The 19,297-nt window shown below is 52.2% G+C and overlaps 1 protein-coding gene across 4 annotated transcripts in view; it reads right to left on the reverse strand.

Annotated features, from left to right (window-relative positions):
* BAIAP2L2 (BAR/IMD domain containing adaptor protein 2 like 2) overlaps positions 1-19,230 on the reverse strand; it is a 26,417-nt gene extending 7,187 nt beyond the window's left edge. For 3 of the 4 annotated variants that reach the window (XM_031005601.3, XM_063704743.1, XM_031005600.3), the window contains exons 1-7: positions 18,308-19,230; positions 17,084-17,159; positions 16,206-16,292; positions 15,803-15,864; positions 6,321-6,392; positions 5,974-6,090; positions 4,919-5,065 (exon numbers count right to left, since the gene is read on the reverse strand). In XM_031005601.3, coding sequence (XP_030861461.1) covers positions 4,919-5,065; positions 5,974-6,090; positions 6,321-6,392; positions 15,803-15,864; positions 16,206-16,292; positions 17,084-17,159; positions 18,308-18,358 — 612 coding nt within the window. In that variant the 5' untranslated portion in view covers positions 18,359-19,230. Of the gene's footprint in view, positions 1-4,918; positions 5,066-5,973; positions 6,091-6,320; positions 6,393-6,517; positions 6,540-15,802; positions 15,865-16,205; positions 16,293-17,083; positions 17,160-18,307 lie in introns of those variants that run through there. The other variant, XM_063704744.1, reaches the window with a different exon arrangement.
* Between the last annotated feature and the right edge of the window lie 67 nt (positions 19,231-19,297).

Below are 19,297 nucleotides of genomic sequence, written 5' to 3' on the forward strand. Positions count from 1 at the left end.
ATTTATCCTGGAGATACATTTGCACAGCTGCAGTAAACGAGAGAAGCTAAGGATGAGGTGGGAAGGCACGTTACTGACTAGACTTGGACTAAGCAAAGACTAATTAGTGAAGATGAATAAGAAAGACAATTTACCGTGCCCAGGCACCTAGAGTTCTTTAAATCTTGTTCTAAGGGTGCCTTCTTTTTTTGAGAGAGAGAGTCTTGCTCTGTTGCCCAGGCTGGAGTGCAGTGGCGCAATCTCGGCTCACTGCAACCTCTGCCTCCCGGGTTCAAGCCATTCTCGTGCCTCAGCCTCCCGAGTAGCTGGGATTACAGGCATCCACCACCATTCCTGGCTAAGTTTTGTATTTTTAGTAGAGACGGGGTTTCACCATGTTGGCCAGGCTGGTCTTGAACTCCTGACCTCAGGTGATCCACCCACCTCGACCTCCCAAAGTGCTGGGATTACAGACATGAGCCACCACGCCCACCCCTAAATGTGCCTTCTACTTATAAATAGAACAAGAAGTAAATATATATGCTTAGCTATCTTAGGAGTTAGATCTTGGATGTTTTAAAGTCCAGCTGGGTCAGACAACATGTTACTTGCTCCCTTTGTGATATGGTTTGGATATTTGTCCTCTCTAAATCTCATCTTGAAATCTGACCCCCCAGTGTTGGAGGTGGGACCTAGTGGGAGGTGGTGGGTCATGGGGGAAGCTCCCTCATAAATGGCTTGGTGCTGTACCCCACGGTAATGAGTGGTATGAGTTCATGCAAGATCTCGTTTAAAAGATTGCAGTGGCCGGGCGCGGTGGCTCACACCTTAATTCCAGCACTTTGGGAGGCCGAGGTGGGTGGATCACCTGAGGTCAGGAGTTCAAGACCAGCCTGGCCAACATGGTGAAACCCCATCTCTACTAAAAATACAAAAATTAACGGGCATGGTGGTGCATGCCTGTAATCCCAGCTACTCAGGAGGCTGAGGCAGGAGAATCGCTGGAACCCAGGAGGTGGAGGTTGCAGTGAGCTGAGATCATGCCACTGCACTCCAGCCTGAGCGACAAGAGCAGAACTCCATCTTAAAATAAAAAGAAAAAAGAAAGAGTGTGGCACCCTACCGGCTCCCTTTCTGGCCATGTGATATGAACTTCCCCTTTGCCTTCCGCCATGATTGTAAGCTTCTAGAGGCTTCGCCAGGAGCAGATGCGGGCAATGCACTTCTTGTACAGCCTGCAGAACTGAGAGCCAAATAAACATCTTTTAAAATAAATTACCCAGCCTCAGGTATTCCTTTATAGCAATGCACAACGGACTAACACACCATGCATAGGGGAAAATCTGCCTGTTCAACCCACAGCTCCCTCCTGAGGGACCCTCGCCCACGAGGAGGCAGTCAAGGAGGGGGTCAGCTCTTCTCTTAACGTTGATGGTTAACTATTTACAGGCAAAAAGGAGTTTAACACAGGTGAAAAAGAGTTTCCTTCCAAAGAAGATCTATAAATAGCTAAGAAGCACAGGAAAACATGTTTAACATCACTAGCCATCTGGGAACCGGAAATCAATATTGCAATCAGATATCGCTTCACACCTGCTAGGATGGCTATTATCAAAAAGATAGTAACAAATAGTAGCGAGGACGTCAAACAACTGGAACCCTCATAAACTGCTGATGGACACAGAAACACTCCGGAAAAGGGTCTGGAAGTTCCACAAACAGTTAAACATAGAGTTACCATATGGCCCCACAATTCTACTCTTATATACCCAAGAGAGATGAAAACATATGTCCACGTGAAGACTCGTACATGGATGCTCAGCGCAGCATTGGTCATGACAGCCAAAGAGTGGAAGCAACCAGGCGTCCATCAGCTAACATCTGAGTAAATACATCGAGTAAACGAGTAAATACAATGTGGTGTATCCAAGCAATGGAATATTATCCAGCAGTGAAAAGGAAGCCAGTCGCAAAAGAGCACACATTGTATGATTCTGTTTATATGAAATGTCCAGAATGGGCAAATGTATTGAGACAGAAAGTAGATTCCTGGTGGCCTGGGGCTGGGGGAGTGGGAGGATTGGGAATGACAGCTAAGGGGTACCGGTTTGTATTTTTTTTTGACACGGAATTTCGCTCTTGTCCAGGCCGGAGCGCAGTGGTGCAATCTTGGCTCACTGCAACCTCCACCTCCTGGGTTCAAGCAGTTCTCCTGCCTCAGCCTCCTGTGTAGCTGGGATTACAGGCATGTACCACCACGCTTGGCTAACTTTTGTATTTTTAGTAGAGACGGGTTTTCACCATGTTGGCCAGGGTGGCCTCGAACTCCTGTCCTCAGGTGATCCACCCACCTCGGCCTCCCACAGTGCTGGGATTACAGGCGTGAGCCACCGCGCCCAGCCGAGGTACTGGGTTACTGTGGTGGAGGGTACTGAAAATATTTTAAGCTTGATAGTGGTGATGGATGCACGACTCTGTGAATATACTACAAACCAGAAAGTGTACACTGTAAATGGGTGAATCGTATGTGAATTATATCTCAATAAAACTGTTTTTCAAAAAAGGAAGTTGTTTCTCCCTGGCAGACCTTTTGTGGGATAGCAGGGGAGGAGAAGGCTGAGCCTGGGGCCGGGTGAGGCGGTGACAGTGGGCAGATGAGAGCCTGAGCCGAAATCTGGGTCTCTGGATCCAGTCATGTATCCCTGGGCCCCTGGGTTCAGATCCAGAGACTCGGGGAGGGCGTGGGAGGCGTGGGAGGGATAAGAACCCCGAGCCAGGACCGGGCGTGGTGGCTCACGCCTGTAACCCCAGCACTTTGGGAGGCCGAGGCAGGTGGATCACCTGAGGTCAGGAGTTCGAGACCACCCTGGCCAACATGGTGAAACCCTGTCTCTACTAAAAATACAAAAATTAGCTGGGCATGGTGGCGCACATCTGTAATCCCAGCACTTGGGAGGCTGAGTCAGGAGAATCACTTGAACCTGGGAGGTGGAGGTTGCAGGGAGCTGAGATTGCGCCAGTGCACCCCAGCCTGGGCAACAGAGCAAGACTCCGTCTCAAAATAAATAAATACATACACACATAAATAAAATTAGTTTATCAAAATACAAGGGTCATGCTGCAGAGATGACTAGTGAGGTCTGAAACTAAGTCCTAAACTATCTTGGCAAAACCAAGAAGTGGAGGATGGGAAGGATGAAGAGAGGAGTAAAAGCTTTCCAAAGGCCCCACCTCAGAATAGTTGGAGGGCAGGAAAATACTTCTTAAGGTGTTATCTCATCTTTTTTTTTGAGACTTAGTCTCACTGTGTCGCCCAGGCTGGAGTGCAGTGCCTTGATTTTGGCTCACTACAACTTCTGCCTCCCAGGTTCAAGCGATGCTCCTGCCTCAGCCTCCTGAGTAGCTGGGATTACAAGTGCCTGCCACCATGCCCAGCTAATTTTTGTATTTTTAGTAGAAACAGGGTTTCGCCATGTTGGCCAGGCTGGTCTCGAACTCCTGACCTCAAGCGATCCACCGACCTCGGGCTCCCAAAGTGTTGGGGTTACTGGTGTGAGCCACCGCGCCCAGCCTAATTTTTGTGGAAAGCTTTAAATCAAGGTCTCATCTTATGAATTGGCGGAGCGATGGACTGAACAGTGTGTGTCTGTAGTAGGGTGAAGTTGGCATTTTTGGAAAATAGGTGGATATATATGTGATTATGAAAGTCACAAAGTGAGGTCACCACAGGTAGAGAGAAAAAAATAGTGCAATTTCTAAATTAATAAAGGGAAAAGGGGAATGTATAGTATAATAACCAAACTGACAAGAAATAGTGTGGGAGAAAAAGAGGAAATGACAAAGTAAATACAGTTAGCTCAAGTTATCTAAAAGGAATAAAACCCAGGTATCTTCATTATTATGTTAAATGGGAATGGGCTGAACTCCTTTTCTATTAGAAGACACAGACTGTAAGACTGGTCAAAAACTCAAAAGTCAGTAACAGAAAGTATACTTAACATACAAAGAGATAAGCAAAGAGAAGAGAAAATAGAGCAGTATTAATATCAGACAAGGCAGAATTAAAAGCATCAAACTTGAGAGACATTAAGTACATAAATGGCAATATTTACAAAGAAGGTAGAATAGTTATAACCAAAAAAGCGCCAAACAACATGGCAGCTCAATTCAGAAAGTGAAATCTATTAGAAATCCAATGAGAAATGAGAGAGTTCTGACTAGTCTAGCAGACAGAACAATGCAAGAGCATAGAGGATTTAAATAATATGATAAAATGGCTGGGTGTGGTAGCTCATGCCTGTAATCGCAGCACTTTGGGAGGCCGAAGCAGGCAGATCGCTTGAGGTCAGGAGTTTGAGAACAGCCTGGCCAACATGGCGAAACCCCGTCTCTACTAAAAATACAAAAATTAGCCGGGCGTGGTAGCACATGCCTGTAGTCCCAGCTACTCGGGAGGCTGAGGCAGGAGAATCGCTTGAACCCGGGAGGCAGAGGTTGCAGTGAGCCGAGATTGTGCCGTTGCACTCCAGCCTTGGCAACAAGAGTGAAACTCTGTCTCAAAAAATAAATAAATAAATAATATGATAAAATTAATAGACGATAACTGAGCACACCTATCAATTAATGAATTTGTGAATTGTGAGAATATACAAACAGGAATTAAAAAATGGTCCACACATGAATAAATAAATGCATGAATTAGTGAATGCATTAAAAACAAACAATATCACGAGTGAATAAATGAGTGAATATACAGTGATACAAGCAAACCCAGAAACAAAGAAAGAAATGGATGGAGATAGCAAAATAAAATGAATTTCTACAGACAGGCAGGCAGGGAGGGAAGAGGGAAGAAGGGAGGGAAATCTCTATGTACGGCCACTCAGGGAGGGGGCAGCTCCTAGAAGCGCCCCGCTTGCTGCCCCCAAGTCCAACTCACCCGGCCGAAGAACTGCAGGAAGGTGTTGGAAAGTAGCAGGTGCTTCTCTGCTAGGAAGCGATAGCGCCGCTTCTCTTCCAATTCAGCCGCCCGCTGACTCTCAGACACGAAGGCCTGCATCTGTGCGTGCAGCCGGTTCACACTCTCCTGGGGGGAACGGGAGTTCTGGCTGGGGGCGGTGGGTGTGTCTCATCCCACCCCCCTCGCCCACAGGCGCCAGCTATTCAAGCCCCCTGTTCTTCCTGACTGCCCTCTCCCGAAGCCCACCCCCCATCACCCGGCCCATCCTAGCTCCTGAGCCTGCCCCATCATCAGCAGCCTTGTTATGAGTCTGGGCCCTGCGTCTCCCTCGCCCAGGTGCTTCTCACAAGCAGGGCTGCTGTCTGAGCCTTCGCTCTGTCCCTGGCACCCAGCACAAGCCCAAGCACGGGCTGGGGGGGCAGGGGGACGGGTTTAATGAGAATATGAATGAGTAGGTTAATAGCCCCTACTTGGGGGGAAGATTCTGAGGAGGGGAGGCGTGAGCTCACTTAAAGGAGCCAGGAGCCAGAAGAGACGGGAAGGGAGGCAGAGGGTTAATCCATGGGTTTGGATCTTGGAGACAGAGGCCAGGGATGGGGCCCCAGGCTCAGGAAGGGGAATGGCCCTAGCCGGGGGCGGGATACCTCTGCCAGGCAGGAAAGAGGGGAGGAGGATGGGCAGCTGGTGGATGACACCTTTGGCACCATGTTCAAGCGAGCAATTTTCTCGGTGAAGTAGGAGACGGGGGAGGTGGGATGGGGTTGCAGGAGAGGCCCGGGGATTCTGGGTAAGGCCAGTAAGCCACAGGGCAAGGGGCGGTGCTGGGCGTGGCCCTAGGAGCTAGTTACGCCCACCCCACCGGGGGCTGGCTGACCTCCCCAGCCACGCTCATCACAGTTGGGCTGGTGCTCGGTGGGGGAGCTCAGGGAGGTGTTCGGGGTTCCCAGGGCCCGGTCTCGCCCCGAGGTCTGCCCACCCGCCCTTCCCGGCCCACCCCCGCTTCCCGGCCCACCCCCGCTTCCCGGCCCTCGCACCTTCATCTCCCGCACATTCTTGTCCCTCTTCCGCTCCATGCGCCACAGCTCAGACATGCACTTCTCCAGGTTGGCCGCCCGGTGGCGGTACTCGAGCTCATAGTGCTGGCGGCTGTCCTGGGGTAGGGTGGAGTCGGGGAGGGAGAATCCCCCACATCAGAGAGCTCAAGACACCCCTCCCAGAGATCAGGGCCCTGGAAGTTTGGAGACTTGGGGCTCAGCTGGGAACATGGATAATCTGGGGCCCAGTCAATGCTCAGCACTGGCCTGTGTGTGCCTACCTGTCAAATGGGAGAGGGGGTCCTGCCTGCAGTGAGTTGGGGGCCGAGTGGGTAGGCCAGACTCACTTTGATGAACTGCATGTCCAGCTTGGTGTTCTTCTCCATGTGCTGCAGCAGGTCTCCATGGAATGTCTGCACCTGAGCGGAGTGCAGGGTGAGGGTGATCAAGGCCCCCCTACTGTTCCCAGGCCCCAGCACCCCCTTGCACTTTCTGCTATAACAGACTGCCCATCGTGCTCCTAATATACCAGGCACCTGCCCACCTGTCAGAGAAACGGAGACAAGAACACCACCTGGCTGGAGGGAGGACAAAATGGTTAAACATTCACAACGTTTAGTGCAGTACTGCCTGGAAACGAACCCTTGATAAGTGTGTCAGAGTCTTCTGGTTCTTATTTTTTGTCTTATTCTTAGTTTGTGCTTTGATGACATCATTCCCTCTGCCTGGAATTTACTCCCTATCTTCCAGTGCCAGCTTCCTGTCTTCCTGACTTTCCCAAGCAGAATCCATTGCTCCCTCGTTTTGTCTCTGGAATGCGTGCACATTTGTTCCTTCATTGTCCATTCCTCCAGTTGTATACAGAATTTATGGCCAGGCCCCCATGCATAGCCCCTTGGAGCTGCTATGGCCATGGCTCACCTCTGTGTCCTCAGCACCACGGGCAGGGCACAGCCCAGCAAAAACACTCAGAAGCTGTTGAGGTCTCAGATGGGCCTGGGAGGTGACAGGTTCCCATGGCAAGTGGATGTCTGGCCACCGGGGCAGGACAGGAAAGGCTGCTGGGCTCAGGCTCAGAAGCTTCGTCCTCATTCTAGTTCTGCCTCCTATTTGCTTTGTGACTTTGGACAAGTTGCCACCCATCTCTGGGCCTCAGTTGCCCCATCTGTAACAGGAAAGGCTTGACCAGCCTGGGCATGGTGGCTTATGCCTGTAATCCCAGCACTTTGGGAGGCTGAGGTGGGTGGATCACCTGAGGCCAGGAGTTCGAGACCAGCCTGGCCAACATGGTGAAACCCCATCTCTACTAAAAATGCAAAAATCAGCCAGGCATGGTGGTGCGTGCCTGTAATCCCAGCTACTCAGGAGGCTGAGGCAGGAGAATCACTTGAACCAGGGAGGCGGAGGTTGTAGTGAGCTGAGATCACGCCACTGCACTCCAGCCTGGGTGACAGAGTGAAACTCTGTCTCAAAAGAAAAAAAAAAAAGAAAGAAAGAAAAAGGAAAGGCTTGACCAGCTGCTCTCTGAGAGCTTGATGAGCTTCGATTCTGTGGGCCCATGTGGTGCCCTGGTACCCTGTATTCTCCATCAGCTTTCTCTGAGTCACTCCATGTTGTTGGGCAGTTGGACCTAAACCCTTCCAGCTGCAGGAGGGTTCAGGCTGCATGGGACACAAGAGGCGCTTCCCCAACCCCGCGGACACGTCCTCCTCTGGAGGCCCTCCCGCCTCTGCGCAGCCTCTGTCCACACACCCTTTTCCCACAGTGGGTCCTTCCTCCTGCTCTAGGTGTCCTCGCATCATCCCATGGGGCTACGGGATCGCCCAGAAAAGGAGTGCTGGCAATCTCCTCCCAGCATGCAGAAAAAAATCACTACATAATAAAATTTCTAAAGTTTAAGGTTTTCTCCCACAGTTATTTCCCAAACTTTGGTGCCCACTAGTCTGCAAGGGAGCTTGAGGGCGCCTCTCTGGTACTGAAACCCTGAGCTATGGCTGCCAGTGTGTGTGTAGAGAAGGGTGTCAGCACCAAGAAGGAAGTGGCACGTAGGTTTCCAGAATGATACAACAGTGAACAGAAACGTGCGTTGTTATAGAAATGCCAGGTAGATGCTTCTGAGGGGCCACTTTCCGCTGGATGCAATCAAAGGGAAGCCTTCCCGACCCTGCGCTAGTGTGAATGTCACAGCGCTGCCTCCTTAAATTTTGTGAACCCAGGCCAGGCGTGGTGGCTCACACCTGCAATCCCAGCACTTTGGGAGGCCGAGCTCGTGACCAGCCTGGCCAACATGCTGAAACCCCGTCTCTACTAAAAATAAAAAAATCAGCTGGGCCTGGTGGCGGCTGCCTGTAATCCCAGCTACTCGGGAGGCTGAGGCAGGAGAATCGCTTGAACCCTAGGGGGCGGAGGTTGCAGTGAGCCGAGATCGCACCACTGCATGCCAGCCTGGGCAACAGAGTGGAACTCCGTCTCAATAAATAAATAAATAAATAAATTAATTAATTAATTAAATAGAGCTTAGCACCTCCCCACTCTCTCTCTTGCTGTCTTGCCATGTGATGCACCTGTTACCCCTTCACCTTCCGCCATGATTGTAAGCCTCCTGAGGCCCTCATGAGAAGCTAAGCAGATGTTGGTGTCATGCTTGTACAGTTTGCAGAACCATGAGCCAAAATATACCTCTTTTCCTCATAAATTACCCAGTCTCAGGTATTCCTTGATAGTGACACAAACAGATTCATACAATGCGACAACATGAATTAATCTTACAGACCTTATGCTGAGTGAAAGAAGCTAGACACAAAATAATATACAGGGTATAGTTCCACTCCAACGAAGCACTAGAACAGGCAAAATTCATCTGCAGAGATAGAAGTCAGAAAGCCTTTGCCCCTAGGGGGCGAGACTGACAAAAGGGACATGAGAGAACTTTCTGGGTTGATGGAAACGTTCTAAATAAATCCTGTTTAACATGGTGGCCACACAGGGCATACAATTGTCAAAATCTGTTGAACTTAACACTTAACATATTTAGGAACTTCATTTTATTGTATGTAAACTTTACCTCAGTAGAAAAAAAAACTCAGGTCTGGGATGATGGTGGAAATGAAATGTAGTTTCAAAACCTTCCTTCATCTTCTCCTAAAAATGAATGGAGAAACCAGACAGCAAAATAAAAAACTTAAGACTAGCCAGGCACAGTGGCTCACACCTGTAATTCCAGCACTTTGGGAGGCTGAGGTGGGAGGATTGCTCGAGCCCAAGAGTTCCAGACCAGCCTGGGCAACACAGTGAGATGCTGTCTCTACATAAAAAAAAAAAAAAAAAAAGCCAGACGTGGTGGTTCATGCCTGTGGTCCTAGCTACTTGGGAGGCTGAGGTGAGAGGATTGCCCGAGCCCAAGAAGTCTAGGCTGCAATGAGCTGTGACTGCACCACTGTACTCCAGCCTGGGTGACACAGTGAGATCCTGTCTCAAAAAAAAAAAAAAAAAAAAAAAAAAAAGGCCAGGCACAGTGGCTTATGCCTGTAATCACAGCACTTTGGAAGGCCAAGGTGTGTGGATCACCTGAGGTCAGGAGTTTGAGACCAGCCTGGCCAACATAGTGAAACCCCATCTCTACTAAAAGTACATAAATTAGCCGGGCATGGTGGCACGCGCCTATAATCCCAGCTATTTGGGAGACTGAGGCAGGAGAATCGCTTGAACCTGGGAGGCAGAGGTTGCAGTGAGCTGAGATGGCGCCACTGCACTCCAGCCTGGGTGACAGAGCAAGACTCCGTCTCAAAAAACAAACAAACAAACAAAACAAAACAAAGAAAACCACCAAAAGAAAAAAAATAAAGAAACTCAAGACAACATTCAGAACAAAACTATGACAGTATATCTCTACAACCCTCCAAACAAAAATCAGCACCGGCTGTGAGGTCAGTGTGACCAGCATCCATGCGGATGGAGCAGTGGGAGGTAGCTGGGCGTCGAGGGACCTGAGCACAGGTACACCCCGACATGGCCAGCAGATGGTCATGGGAAGCTCAGTAGGCCAGTCTGTGAACAGCAGCTGAAACTCCAAGGAGTTTGTGAGTCCGGAGGGTGAAGGTAAGAGGTCCCTGGTAAAGTCTGAAGGGGCTGGAGTAGTCGAGCCTCTAGGAAGTCTTGAAACTGACCAGCCAGGCTCCCATCCAGACAGGGCCCACGTGGAGAAGAGAATGCCGTGAGGCGGATCAAAATCAGGAACAAGGACAACAGACACAAAAGGAAAGAGAAAGTCTAACAAAAGTAGGAGCATGAACAGAACCAGGAAATTGCAGAAAGGGAGCTGCCATATTTTTGGAAAACTACATAAGAACAACAGAAAGAGATCTTGAGAAGTGAGAAGAGCTGTCTTGACTGTGGTCCTTTTACAATTTCAGGAAAAAACCTACTTTTCCACAGACAATCTCTGAGGTGAAATCCAATAGAAAGTTATTATTAGAAAAAAGAGAATACGGAAGAGAATAACATTCCTACTGACAACCAAAACACACCAGAAAGGCCCACGAAACAGAAGAAAATGAATCAATGGTCTAAAAGTGATCCTAGCACTTTGGGAGGCCCAGATGGGAGGACTGCTTGAGGCCAGGAGTTCAAGACCAGCCTGGGCAACATAGTGAGACCTCATCTCTATAAAAAGAGTTAAAAAATTATCCAGGCCTGGCCGGGTGCAGTGGCTCACACGTGTAATCCCAGCACTCTGGGAGACCAAGGCGGGTGGATCACGAGGTCAGGAGATCAAGACCATCCTGGCTAACATGGTGAAATCCCGTCTCTACTAAACATACACACACAACAAAAAAAAAATTAGCCAGGCATGGTGGCGGGCGCCTGTGGTCCCAGCTACTCGGAAGGCTGAGGCAGGAGAATGGCGTGAACCTGGGAGGTGGAGCTTGCAGTGAGCCGATATCACACCACTGCACTCCAGCCTGGGCGACAGAGTGACACTCCATCTCAAAATAAAAAAAAAAAAATTAGCCAGGCACGGTGGCATTTTCTTATAGTCCCAGCTACTTGGGAGGCTGAGGCAGGAAGATCATTTGAGCCCAGGAGTTGGAGACTGCAACGAGCTATGATTGTACCACTGCACTTCAGCCTGGGTGACAGAGTGAGACTCTGCCTCTGAAAATAAATAAATAAATAAATAAATAAATAAATAAGATGAATTTGTGCAGCAGCAATAGAAATAAAGAGACAGAGCGAGAGAATATGTGTTATATGTGTGTACACACACATTGCATATAAATATGTATTAATCTACGCATTGCACAGCCACCAAAAAAGCCTAGAAACAAAGATCAACCCAGTGGCAATGAGCACCACTAGTATTCAGATTATGGCTTTGAAATACCACTTGCACTAAAAACAAAAAGTAAAAACAGGGCTTCATGAAGAAATGGCTCATTCCATGTCTTACACAGCACAAGTAGCAGATGAGCCTGGAACCTCTTGTCAGGCAGATAGCAAGGACTCAGGAGGCAGATTAAAGAGGCTTCCACTGGCCGGGTGCAGTGGCTCACACCTATAATCCCAGAACTTTGGGAGGCTAAACTGGGCAGATCATCTGAGGTTAGGAGTTCGAGATCAGCCTGGCCAACAAGGTGAAACCTCGTCTCTACTAAAAATATGAACATTAGCTAGATGCAGTGGTGCATACCTGTAGTCCCAGCTACATGGGAGGCTGAGGCTGGAGAATTGCTTGAACCTGGGAGGCAGAGGTTGCAGTGAGCCGAGATTGCGTCACTGTACTCCAGCCTCGGTGACAGGGTGAGACTCCAAGTCAAAAAAAAAAGAAGCTTCCACTGGTCAAAAATAGGACATTTTCAACTTCAGTAAACAATAATTGCCAACCATTGAAATAGGTCAAATGAGTTTAAATCTACGATATTGATTATAGTAAATAAAAGTACTACATAATGGTGTTAGTAAAAACATAAAGTTAATTGGTGGCTTCACCTTCAGAGGATGACAGGGCACAGATTCATTATCTTGGAACCTGATGAATAAAGGGAATGAATGAAACCTTTCTCCTGCCCTCCCCATATGAAACGTGCCAGTGGGTAATAATAGCAGATAAGGGGAAGCGTCTCTTTCTGGAAGCATCCTAGCTAAGAATGCTTTGAAAAGGCATCGGAGGAACAGTGGTGTGTATCCCCGGATGCATGGCAGATCTAGACACAGCGATGCCTCCTGGTGGAAGAACTCAGTAGCCCCTCTGGTCTTGCCAAGGGCAAAGCTCCGGATCCAGAGGACAGAGAAACCAGCTGAACACACTAGGAGAGCATCATCAGCAACTTCCAGACTATGGGAAAGTCAGAGCAGATGGTCCCAGGGTCTCCAACAGACAAAGTGTAAGGAAAAGAAACAGACGGAAGGGGAACCCGTAGGTTCAAAGAGACTCAAATTTCTTTTTTTTTTTTTTTTTTTGATATGGAGTCTTGCTCTGTCGCCCAGGCTGGAGTGCAGTGGCGTGATCTCGGCTCACTGCAAGCTCCGCCTCCCGGGTTCACGCCATTTTCCTGCCTCAGCCTCCCGAGTAGCTGGGACTACAGGCGCCCACCACCATGCCCAGCTAATTGTTTTGTATTTTTAGTAAAGATGGGGTCTCACCGTGTTAGCCAGGATGGTCTCGATTTCCTGACCTCATGATCCGCCCGCCTTGGCCTCCCAAAGTGCTGGGATTACAGGCGTGAGCCACCACACCCAGCCAAAAATTTTTTTTTTTTTAAAGTAAAACCAAATTCTAGTGTCTCGGGCTGTAAGGTAGAGTGATAAACCACGAAGGCACACAAGGAAATGCGACCTCAGACCAGTGGCCACTTTTAGAAGGAGGGAGAGGCTGTGGTTTTGATGGGGGCACCTGAAGGGGCTTCTGGGGAGGCTGGCGAAGTTCTGCATGGTAGTTTCAGGTCTGGTTTGCCTAATAATGATTCATTACGCTCTAATCTGTTCAGCAAGATTTTCTGTGCCTGTGTTTTAGTTTACAATAATAAACATTTTTTAAAACATTCTAAGTCAGATCCTGTCCCTCCTTGGCTCAAGACCCTCCAAATGTGTCCCTTTGGTGTCCCCTCCGAAGGCCAGAGTCCCGCCGGGGCCTGCAGAGTCAGGGCCTGTTAATGGCTGGTCATGTCAGACTTGCCCTCTACTGCAGCCTTCGGTCTTTCCACACGCTGTCCTTTCTGTCCAGATTGCCCTTCCCCCAGAGGTATTCCTGGCTAATGCCCTTACCTCCTTCAGGCCTTTTTCTTTTCTTTTCTTTTTGGTATTTTTTTTTTTTTTGAGACAAGAGTCTCACTGTCACCCAGGCTGGAGTGCTGTGGCGCGATCTCTGCTCACTGCAACCTCCGCTTCCCAGGTTCAAGCGATTCTCCTGCCTCAGCCTCCCGAGTAGCTTGGATTACAGGTGCCCGCCACCACATGCCCGGCTAATTTTTTGTATTTTTAGTAGAGACAAGGTTTCACCATGTTGGCCAGGTTGGTCTCGAACTCCTGACCTCAGGTGATCCGCCCACCTTGGCCTCCCAAAGTGCTGGGATTACAAGCGTGAGCCACTGCGCCGGGACCTTTAGGCCTTTTTCAATGTCACCTTTCTGGTGATGTTTTCCTTGGCATCTGTTAAAAACTGCACCCCCCAAAGACATCCCATCCCTGCTCTACTTTTCTCCTAGTGTATTTTGCATGGAACGTGTTACGTATCGATTCACTTACTCACTGTGGGTTTTTCTGGCTCCCTCTTTGGCATGGCAGGGGTTTTTGTCTGCTGTATTCCCGCTGCCTACCACAGTGCCTGGCACAGGGCAGTAAGTAGGGATCAAATAAATGAGCTGCAGGTGGGGGTGGCCTCTGGCACTGTTCTGTCTGGTATGATTCTGGCCAGTGGACCTGCCCAGTTATCACAGCTGAGATGCCACTGCCTGGAGAGGACAGCTCTCCTTACAGAGTGGGCCTGGGTGACACTCATCCCTGCCCAGCCCAGGTATGCCACAAGTGACAAGGACAGCCATTGAACACAAGGACAGGAACCCACAGGCTCCATAACTCTGTGCCCACATCCAAGGGGGTGGCAGGGGCTTAATGCTACATCCTAAAGTGCCCACGGAGTCCACGGAGCCCAGGGGCCTTGGGGCCTTGTTGTGTGTGCATGGGATGTGCATTTTCTAATAGAAAGATTGTTCCCCCGCCAGGCGCGGTGGCTCATGGCTGTAATCCCAGCACTTTGGGAGGCCGAGGCGGGCAGATCACTTGAGGTCAGGAGTTCAAGACCAGCCTGGCCAACATGGTGAAACCCCGTCTCTACAAAAAAATAAAAAAATCAGCCAGGCATGATGACAGGTGCCTGTAATCCCAGCTGCTCGGGAGGCTGAGGCAGGGGAATGGCATGAACCCAGGAGGCGGAGGTTGCAGTGAGCTGAGATTGTGACAGTGCACTCCAGCCTGGACGACAGAGCAAGACTCCGTCTCAAAAAAATTAAAAAAAAAAAAAAAAAAAAAAAGATTGTTCCCCATGCCCAACTGACTAGTATTTTATGGTATCCCCCAAAGAGCACCCTGACTTCCAGGGGTTCCCCTTCACACATTGGAGGGAGAACAATTAGTTAAAATTTCCTTCCGAACCTTCCCCGTTGCCTCACCACCAGGCCCCACCCCACCTCTTCCACTCAGCCCCTGCGCCCAAGCCCTGGCTCATGCCTGCCTGCTGCCCGCTCATGGCTGTGCGCAGCCCGCTGCCATGCTCCCTTGGAAAGCCCTCTCTTCTCTCCATCTAGCCAAGCTGACTCCCTCAGCTCTTTTCTTTCCCGTGTGTCACTGAAGCCCTGCTTGGCGGCAGGCCCTGGAGCTACGGAGAGGAAGGAAGGCTCTGCGGCGCTCCCAGTCTTGGGAGGGATAGGGGCAGGTGAGTTAACTTCTGGTTATCATAGCTAAGGTATCCAGGGGCAGTAAGTAGGGGCCAGGGCAAACAGTTTATGCTTATTAATTCATGTCATCCTCTCAAGAACCCTGGGAGGCAGTTATTATGATTCTCTCCATTCCTCAGATAGGTAAGTGGAGGCATAGAATCCAAGGTCACAAAACTAGTCACTGGTGAAGCTGGGCTTTGAACCCACCACGAGCTAAGAACGGACAGAATCATCTGTTGGAGTCCAGGGGGAGGGGTGACTGGACTTGCCCCAGGGAGTCAGAGGAGGCTTTGGGAAGGAGGGGACAGCTGCTTCCCAACTGGACGGCAGGGGGAGGGACCGGTGGCTCTAGGCTGAGAGGACAGCAGGACAGGAGCCCCGCAGCGGGGACACCAGCAGAGGGCCTGCTCTTCCGGGGGGCTGAGCTGTGTTGGGGGTGTCAGGAGAAGCTGCTGGATCGACAAAGCCAGGGACCCCTCACTGAGAAGCCTGTGTTCAGTTCTATGGGCAGTGGGGCCGTGGAATGGTTCTGCTCCTGGGAGTGACATGGTCAGGTCCGTGTGGCTGCTCCCTGGGAGGCTGCAGTGAGGAGGGCTGCAGTGAAAGGACCTTTCTCTTCCTTGGGCCTCCATTCACTCTGGCATCTCAGGCAATGACTAGCTCTTTGAGACTCAGTTTCTTCCTCTATAAAATGGAGGCAGAAATGCCACCAGCCTCCTAGGGCTGCTAGAGGCTTGAATGACTATTGCAGGGAACCGTGCCCCACAGAGCCAGGTGCTGGGAAGGGCAGCCACGGTCATCTTCCCTGGGAAGGGCATCTGGTAGGCTGGGCCCTCTCCTTGGAACATAGCCCACTTTCCTCGAGTGCCCTCCAGGCCCTGGGGTCTGATACTCACCACCACCTCCAGGTCAGAGTTCAAGTGCCGCTGAGTGTCAGACATCTGCACCAAGATCTCCCCTGGAGGCATGGATGCAGCTGTGGCTTTGGTGTGTGGCAGCCTGCCCCGCCCACCCACCACCCTCTTCCGCTGAAAGCCAACAGAGGGCCTGCCCGAGACTGGATTTTGGGACCAAAGTCCGGGAACTTCCCATATGGTTCTCTGGGAGCCAGGCCATGTGTGTCCCAGCCTGGGAGCAGCCCGGCAGGGAGTGGTGGCCGGGAGCCTGGGCCCCAGAACAAGAGTCTGGCTCTGGGCCCTGGGCTGAAAGGCCTGTGTCAGGGACTTGGGACATCCTGGAAGGGCAAGGGTGCAAAAGGAGGGCCCGAGAATGGGGTCTGCTGTGGAGGGGGAGCCTCACCCAGAATCTGTGAGGTGGGGCTCTGCAGGGCACGCTCCCCAATCTTCTGGATGGCACTGAAGTAGACCTCGGCCGCCTCGGACAGAGCTGTGGACCAGAAGGGACAGGTCCGGTTCAGCCCTGCCTCTGCCCCACCCTTCTGGAGGCTCTTTTCATCTGGAGGGGACTGTGTCTGTCCTGGGTGGGGTGTGGGCATCTGTGTGTGCCCCTGAGGAGGGTGTGACCAGTTGAGCTGTGAAACTCAGGTGCAGGGGCATAAGGTGAGGGCTGGGGGCAGGGAGGTGGCGTGGAAAGCATCTAAGAAGCAGGGGGATGGGTGGCCCTGAGGTTCAGGGTTGATCCGCACTGGTGGGTAGGGGGGTGCTATTGGCAGGTATGAGCGGCCACAGCGGACGGGTACAAGGGTTTGCATGGGGACCAAGTGAATGTCAAGGCCAGCTGCAGAGTGTGTGGGTGGTGGCCGGTTGGAGTGAGGAAGCCAGCTGCTGTGTGAGCCTGGGTGCAGAGGTGGGACTGGGTATAGGGGTGGGTTCAGCTGGTGGCATCCAGGTGACGCCTAGAAATGTATGCACTGTCAGGGGCTGCCCTGGGGCTGTGTGGGCCTGCAGGGCCTGGTACTGCATCATGGGAGTGTCTGGAGGCAACTGAAGGAGGGGGCAATGAGGGGTGCTGGGTGTGGACTGGGGTGCGTGGGCACAGGAGAGTGGGGGTGCATAAGGCCTCTCTGGCTGCAGAGGTGTGAGGGTGAGGGTGGTGGGTAGGAGGGTGTAGGGTTGAGGATGAACAGGTGTGGGGTGCAAAGAATCTGGGAGGGGCCTGGGTGGGTGGGAACAGCAGAGGCCCAGGGCTGGGGCTCGGTGGCCCGGGCAGGCACTCACCGTGGAAGGCACGCAGGTAGTTGTTGCCCAGGTACACCAGGTTCTCCAGGGCGGGGTTAAACTGCTCCATGATGCTCTGGACCCCAGGGCCAGGGGAGGAAAAAGGTGTAGAGATGGGGGAGTGAGAAGGAACCATGGATGGAGTCATGTCACCAGGCGTCAGGGACAGGGCACCCCCAGCCCAGTGAGAAGCCCCAGACTTTGGGGAGCCCATCTACAAACCTAGGCTCACCCAGAATCCTGGCTCTTGGCTGCAGGGACCTCAGACCCCATCTTTTGGGGTCCTGTTCTAAGCTGTGGTCCCCTCACAGCCAGCTCCCGCTCACATCTGCTCTGGCGGGACCAAGGTGCCTCCCAAGATGGTGCACCTGGAAGGTTCTCCTCCTCCCGCTGGGCAGAAGCTGGCCCACCTGCTATGGTCCCCACTGGGCACGGCTCAGCCATGCCCTGTGTCCAGGCCTTGCTGGGCTATACACCTGGGGCTGCCAACAGTCGCCCCCGGGGCAAGGGCGGCTCTTGCCCTCCTCTAAGAACAGCCCCCCATGGGCAAGGCTGTGGCTGGATTAGTGTGGGCCTCCCCAGGCTGGGGCCAGGCAGAGAGCTCCCTGGATGGTGAAGACACGCCTGGACTTAGGCTTGGACTTGGACTTGGGTCTCAGTTCAAATCCCAGCAGCACCTCTTCCTCCCTCCATGACCTTGAATGAGCTGTTTAACCTCTTTGGTCTCAGTTTTCTCATCTATCAAACAGGGTGGTCATTTTCGACCTCACAGGTGGGTGGTGTGAGGCTTACAGGTGAAAGGGTCCTGCACACAGGAGGTGCTCAATAAATGTCTGTGGCGGCTGCAACAACCCCCTGGGGGTGAAGTAGGAAGTCTGAGTGAGGGGCTCAGAAATGAGAGAGAGAGAGAGAGAGAGAGAGAGAGGGTGTTTATTCCCAGGCTGGGCAGCCAGGCTCTTCTCATCCAGACTCTCAACTCTCCCCACCCTGGGCCTTGGGCTCCCTCCTGCCTTGTCCAGCATCTGGGAGTTGGGGGTTCCTGCTGTATGGCTGAGTGCTCTCGGGGATCCTTACCCCCGTACCCACCCCTGGCCCAGCCTGGCTCCAGGCTTCCCTTTCCAGGACATCTGCAGCCCCGGCTGGCCCTCCGTCCTCCAGAGCGGGCCTGATTTCTGTGCCCTGGGAGGAGGGGCTCAGGCCTGGCTTGGCCACCCTTGTGGTTACCTTGTAGATGGCCATGGTGGACCTGTAGAACTGGTCCATCTCGGGGGCCATGGAGGGGCTGTCCCGGGTCTGAGCAGGAGGCTGGGAGCTGGTGGCGATGGCACAGCCGGGAGCAGTGGTAGGTAGTCCCTCAGGTGCCCACGACTCGGCTGGCAGCGAGGAAGCCGCGGAGAGGGACCTGGAGATGGAGGCCTGCCTCAGAGGAGTGGCAGCTTAATTATTCACCAGCTCGGGATGTCAGAATGTGATCTGGGGCGTAACCAGATCCGGCAGGGAAGGCATCCTGTGACGGGCAGGCTCGTGTGACCTGCCCTTCAATTATTCACCCCTTGCAGCTGTGGGCTGATACAAGTGCCCATGTGGATGAGCCCCCTCCTGGGTCACCCCCTCCTCAAGGACCCCAACCCTGGGGGACCCCGCCCTCCCACCTGCCTACACCAGGCATTGCCCACCTTACTGGGTGGGCGCTGCCCGATGCCCTCCCCCAGGACTCTCTCTGCCAGACCCAGCAGCACCAGCCCCTGGAGGGGAACACCGCTTTACTTCTCACTGTCCTCAGGCCTGCGGCTCACAGTGGGGCCACACCCTCTGAGCTTGGCTCCCACAGCCGCTCTGGCCCGCCCAGCTCCTCCACTTGCCGGAGCAGGAGCAGCACAAACGCTGGAGTTGCCCAGCCCTGGGCAGACCTCGGCCCTACACACGCGCTGCCTGTCCACGCGGAGTCCCCGGCCTCTCTGGGTGACAAATGGGGCTCTCCCTGGTCCTCCAAGATGAAGTTGAGGATTGTGGCCCTCCTTGGGCCTGCCGGGGGTATGTGGGCCTGGCAGCTGCCTCTGCATACCCTAAGGGCCGGTTTAGGGGAGGCCTAGAGGAAAGAGGAGGTGTCCCTGCCCAGGGATCCTGGAAAACAGAGTGTCCGGGTAAAAAGGAAAAGTCCGGTCAAGGCCAAGGGTCAAGGCCGAGAGGAGCCGGGGGTCAGGGGAGCAGGTG

This window comes from Gorilla gorilla, chromosome 23 (assembly GCF_029281585.2).
Source record: "Gorilla gorilla gorilla isolate KB3781 chromosome 23, NHGRI_mGorGor1-v2.1_pri, whole genome shotgun sequence".
NCBI classification, from domain to species: Eukaryota; Metazoa; Chordata; class Mammalia; order Primates; family Hominidae; genus Gorilla; species Gorilla gorilla.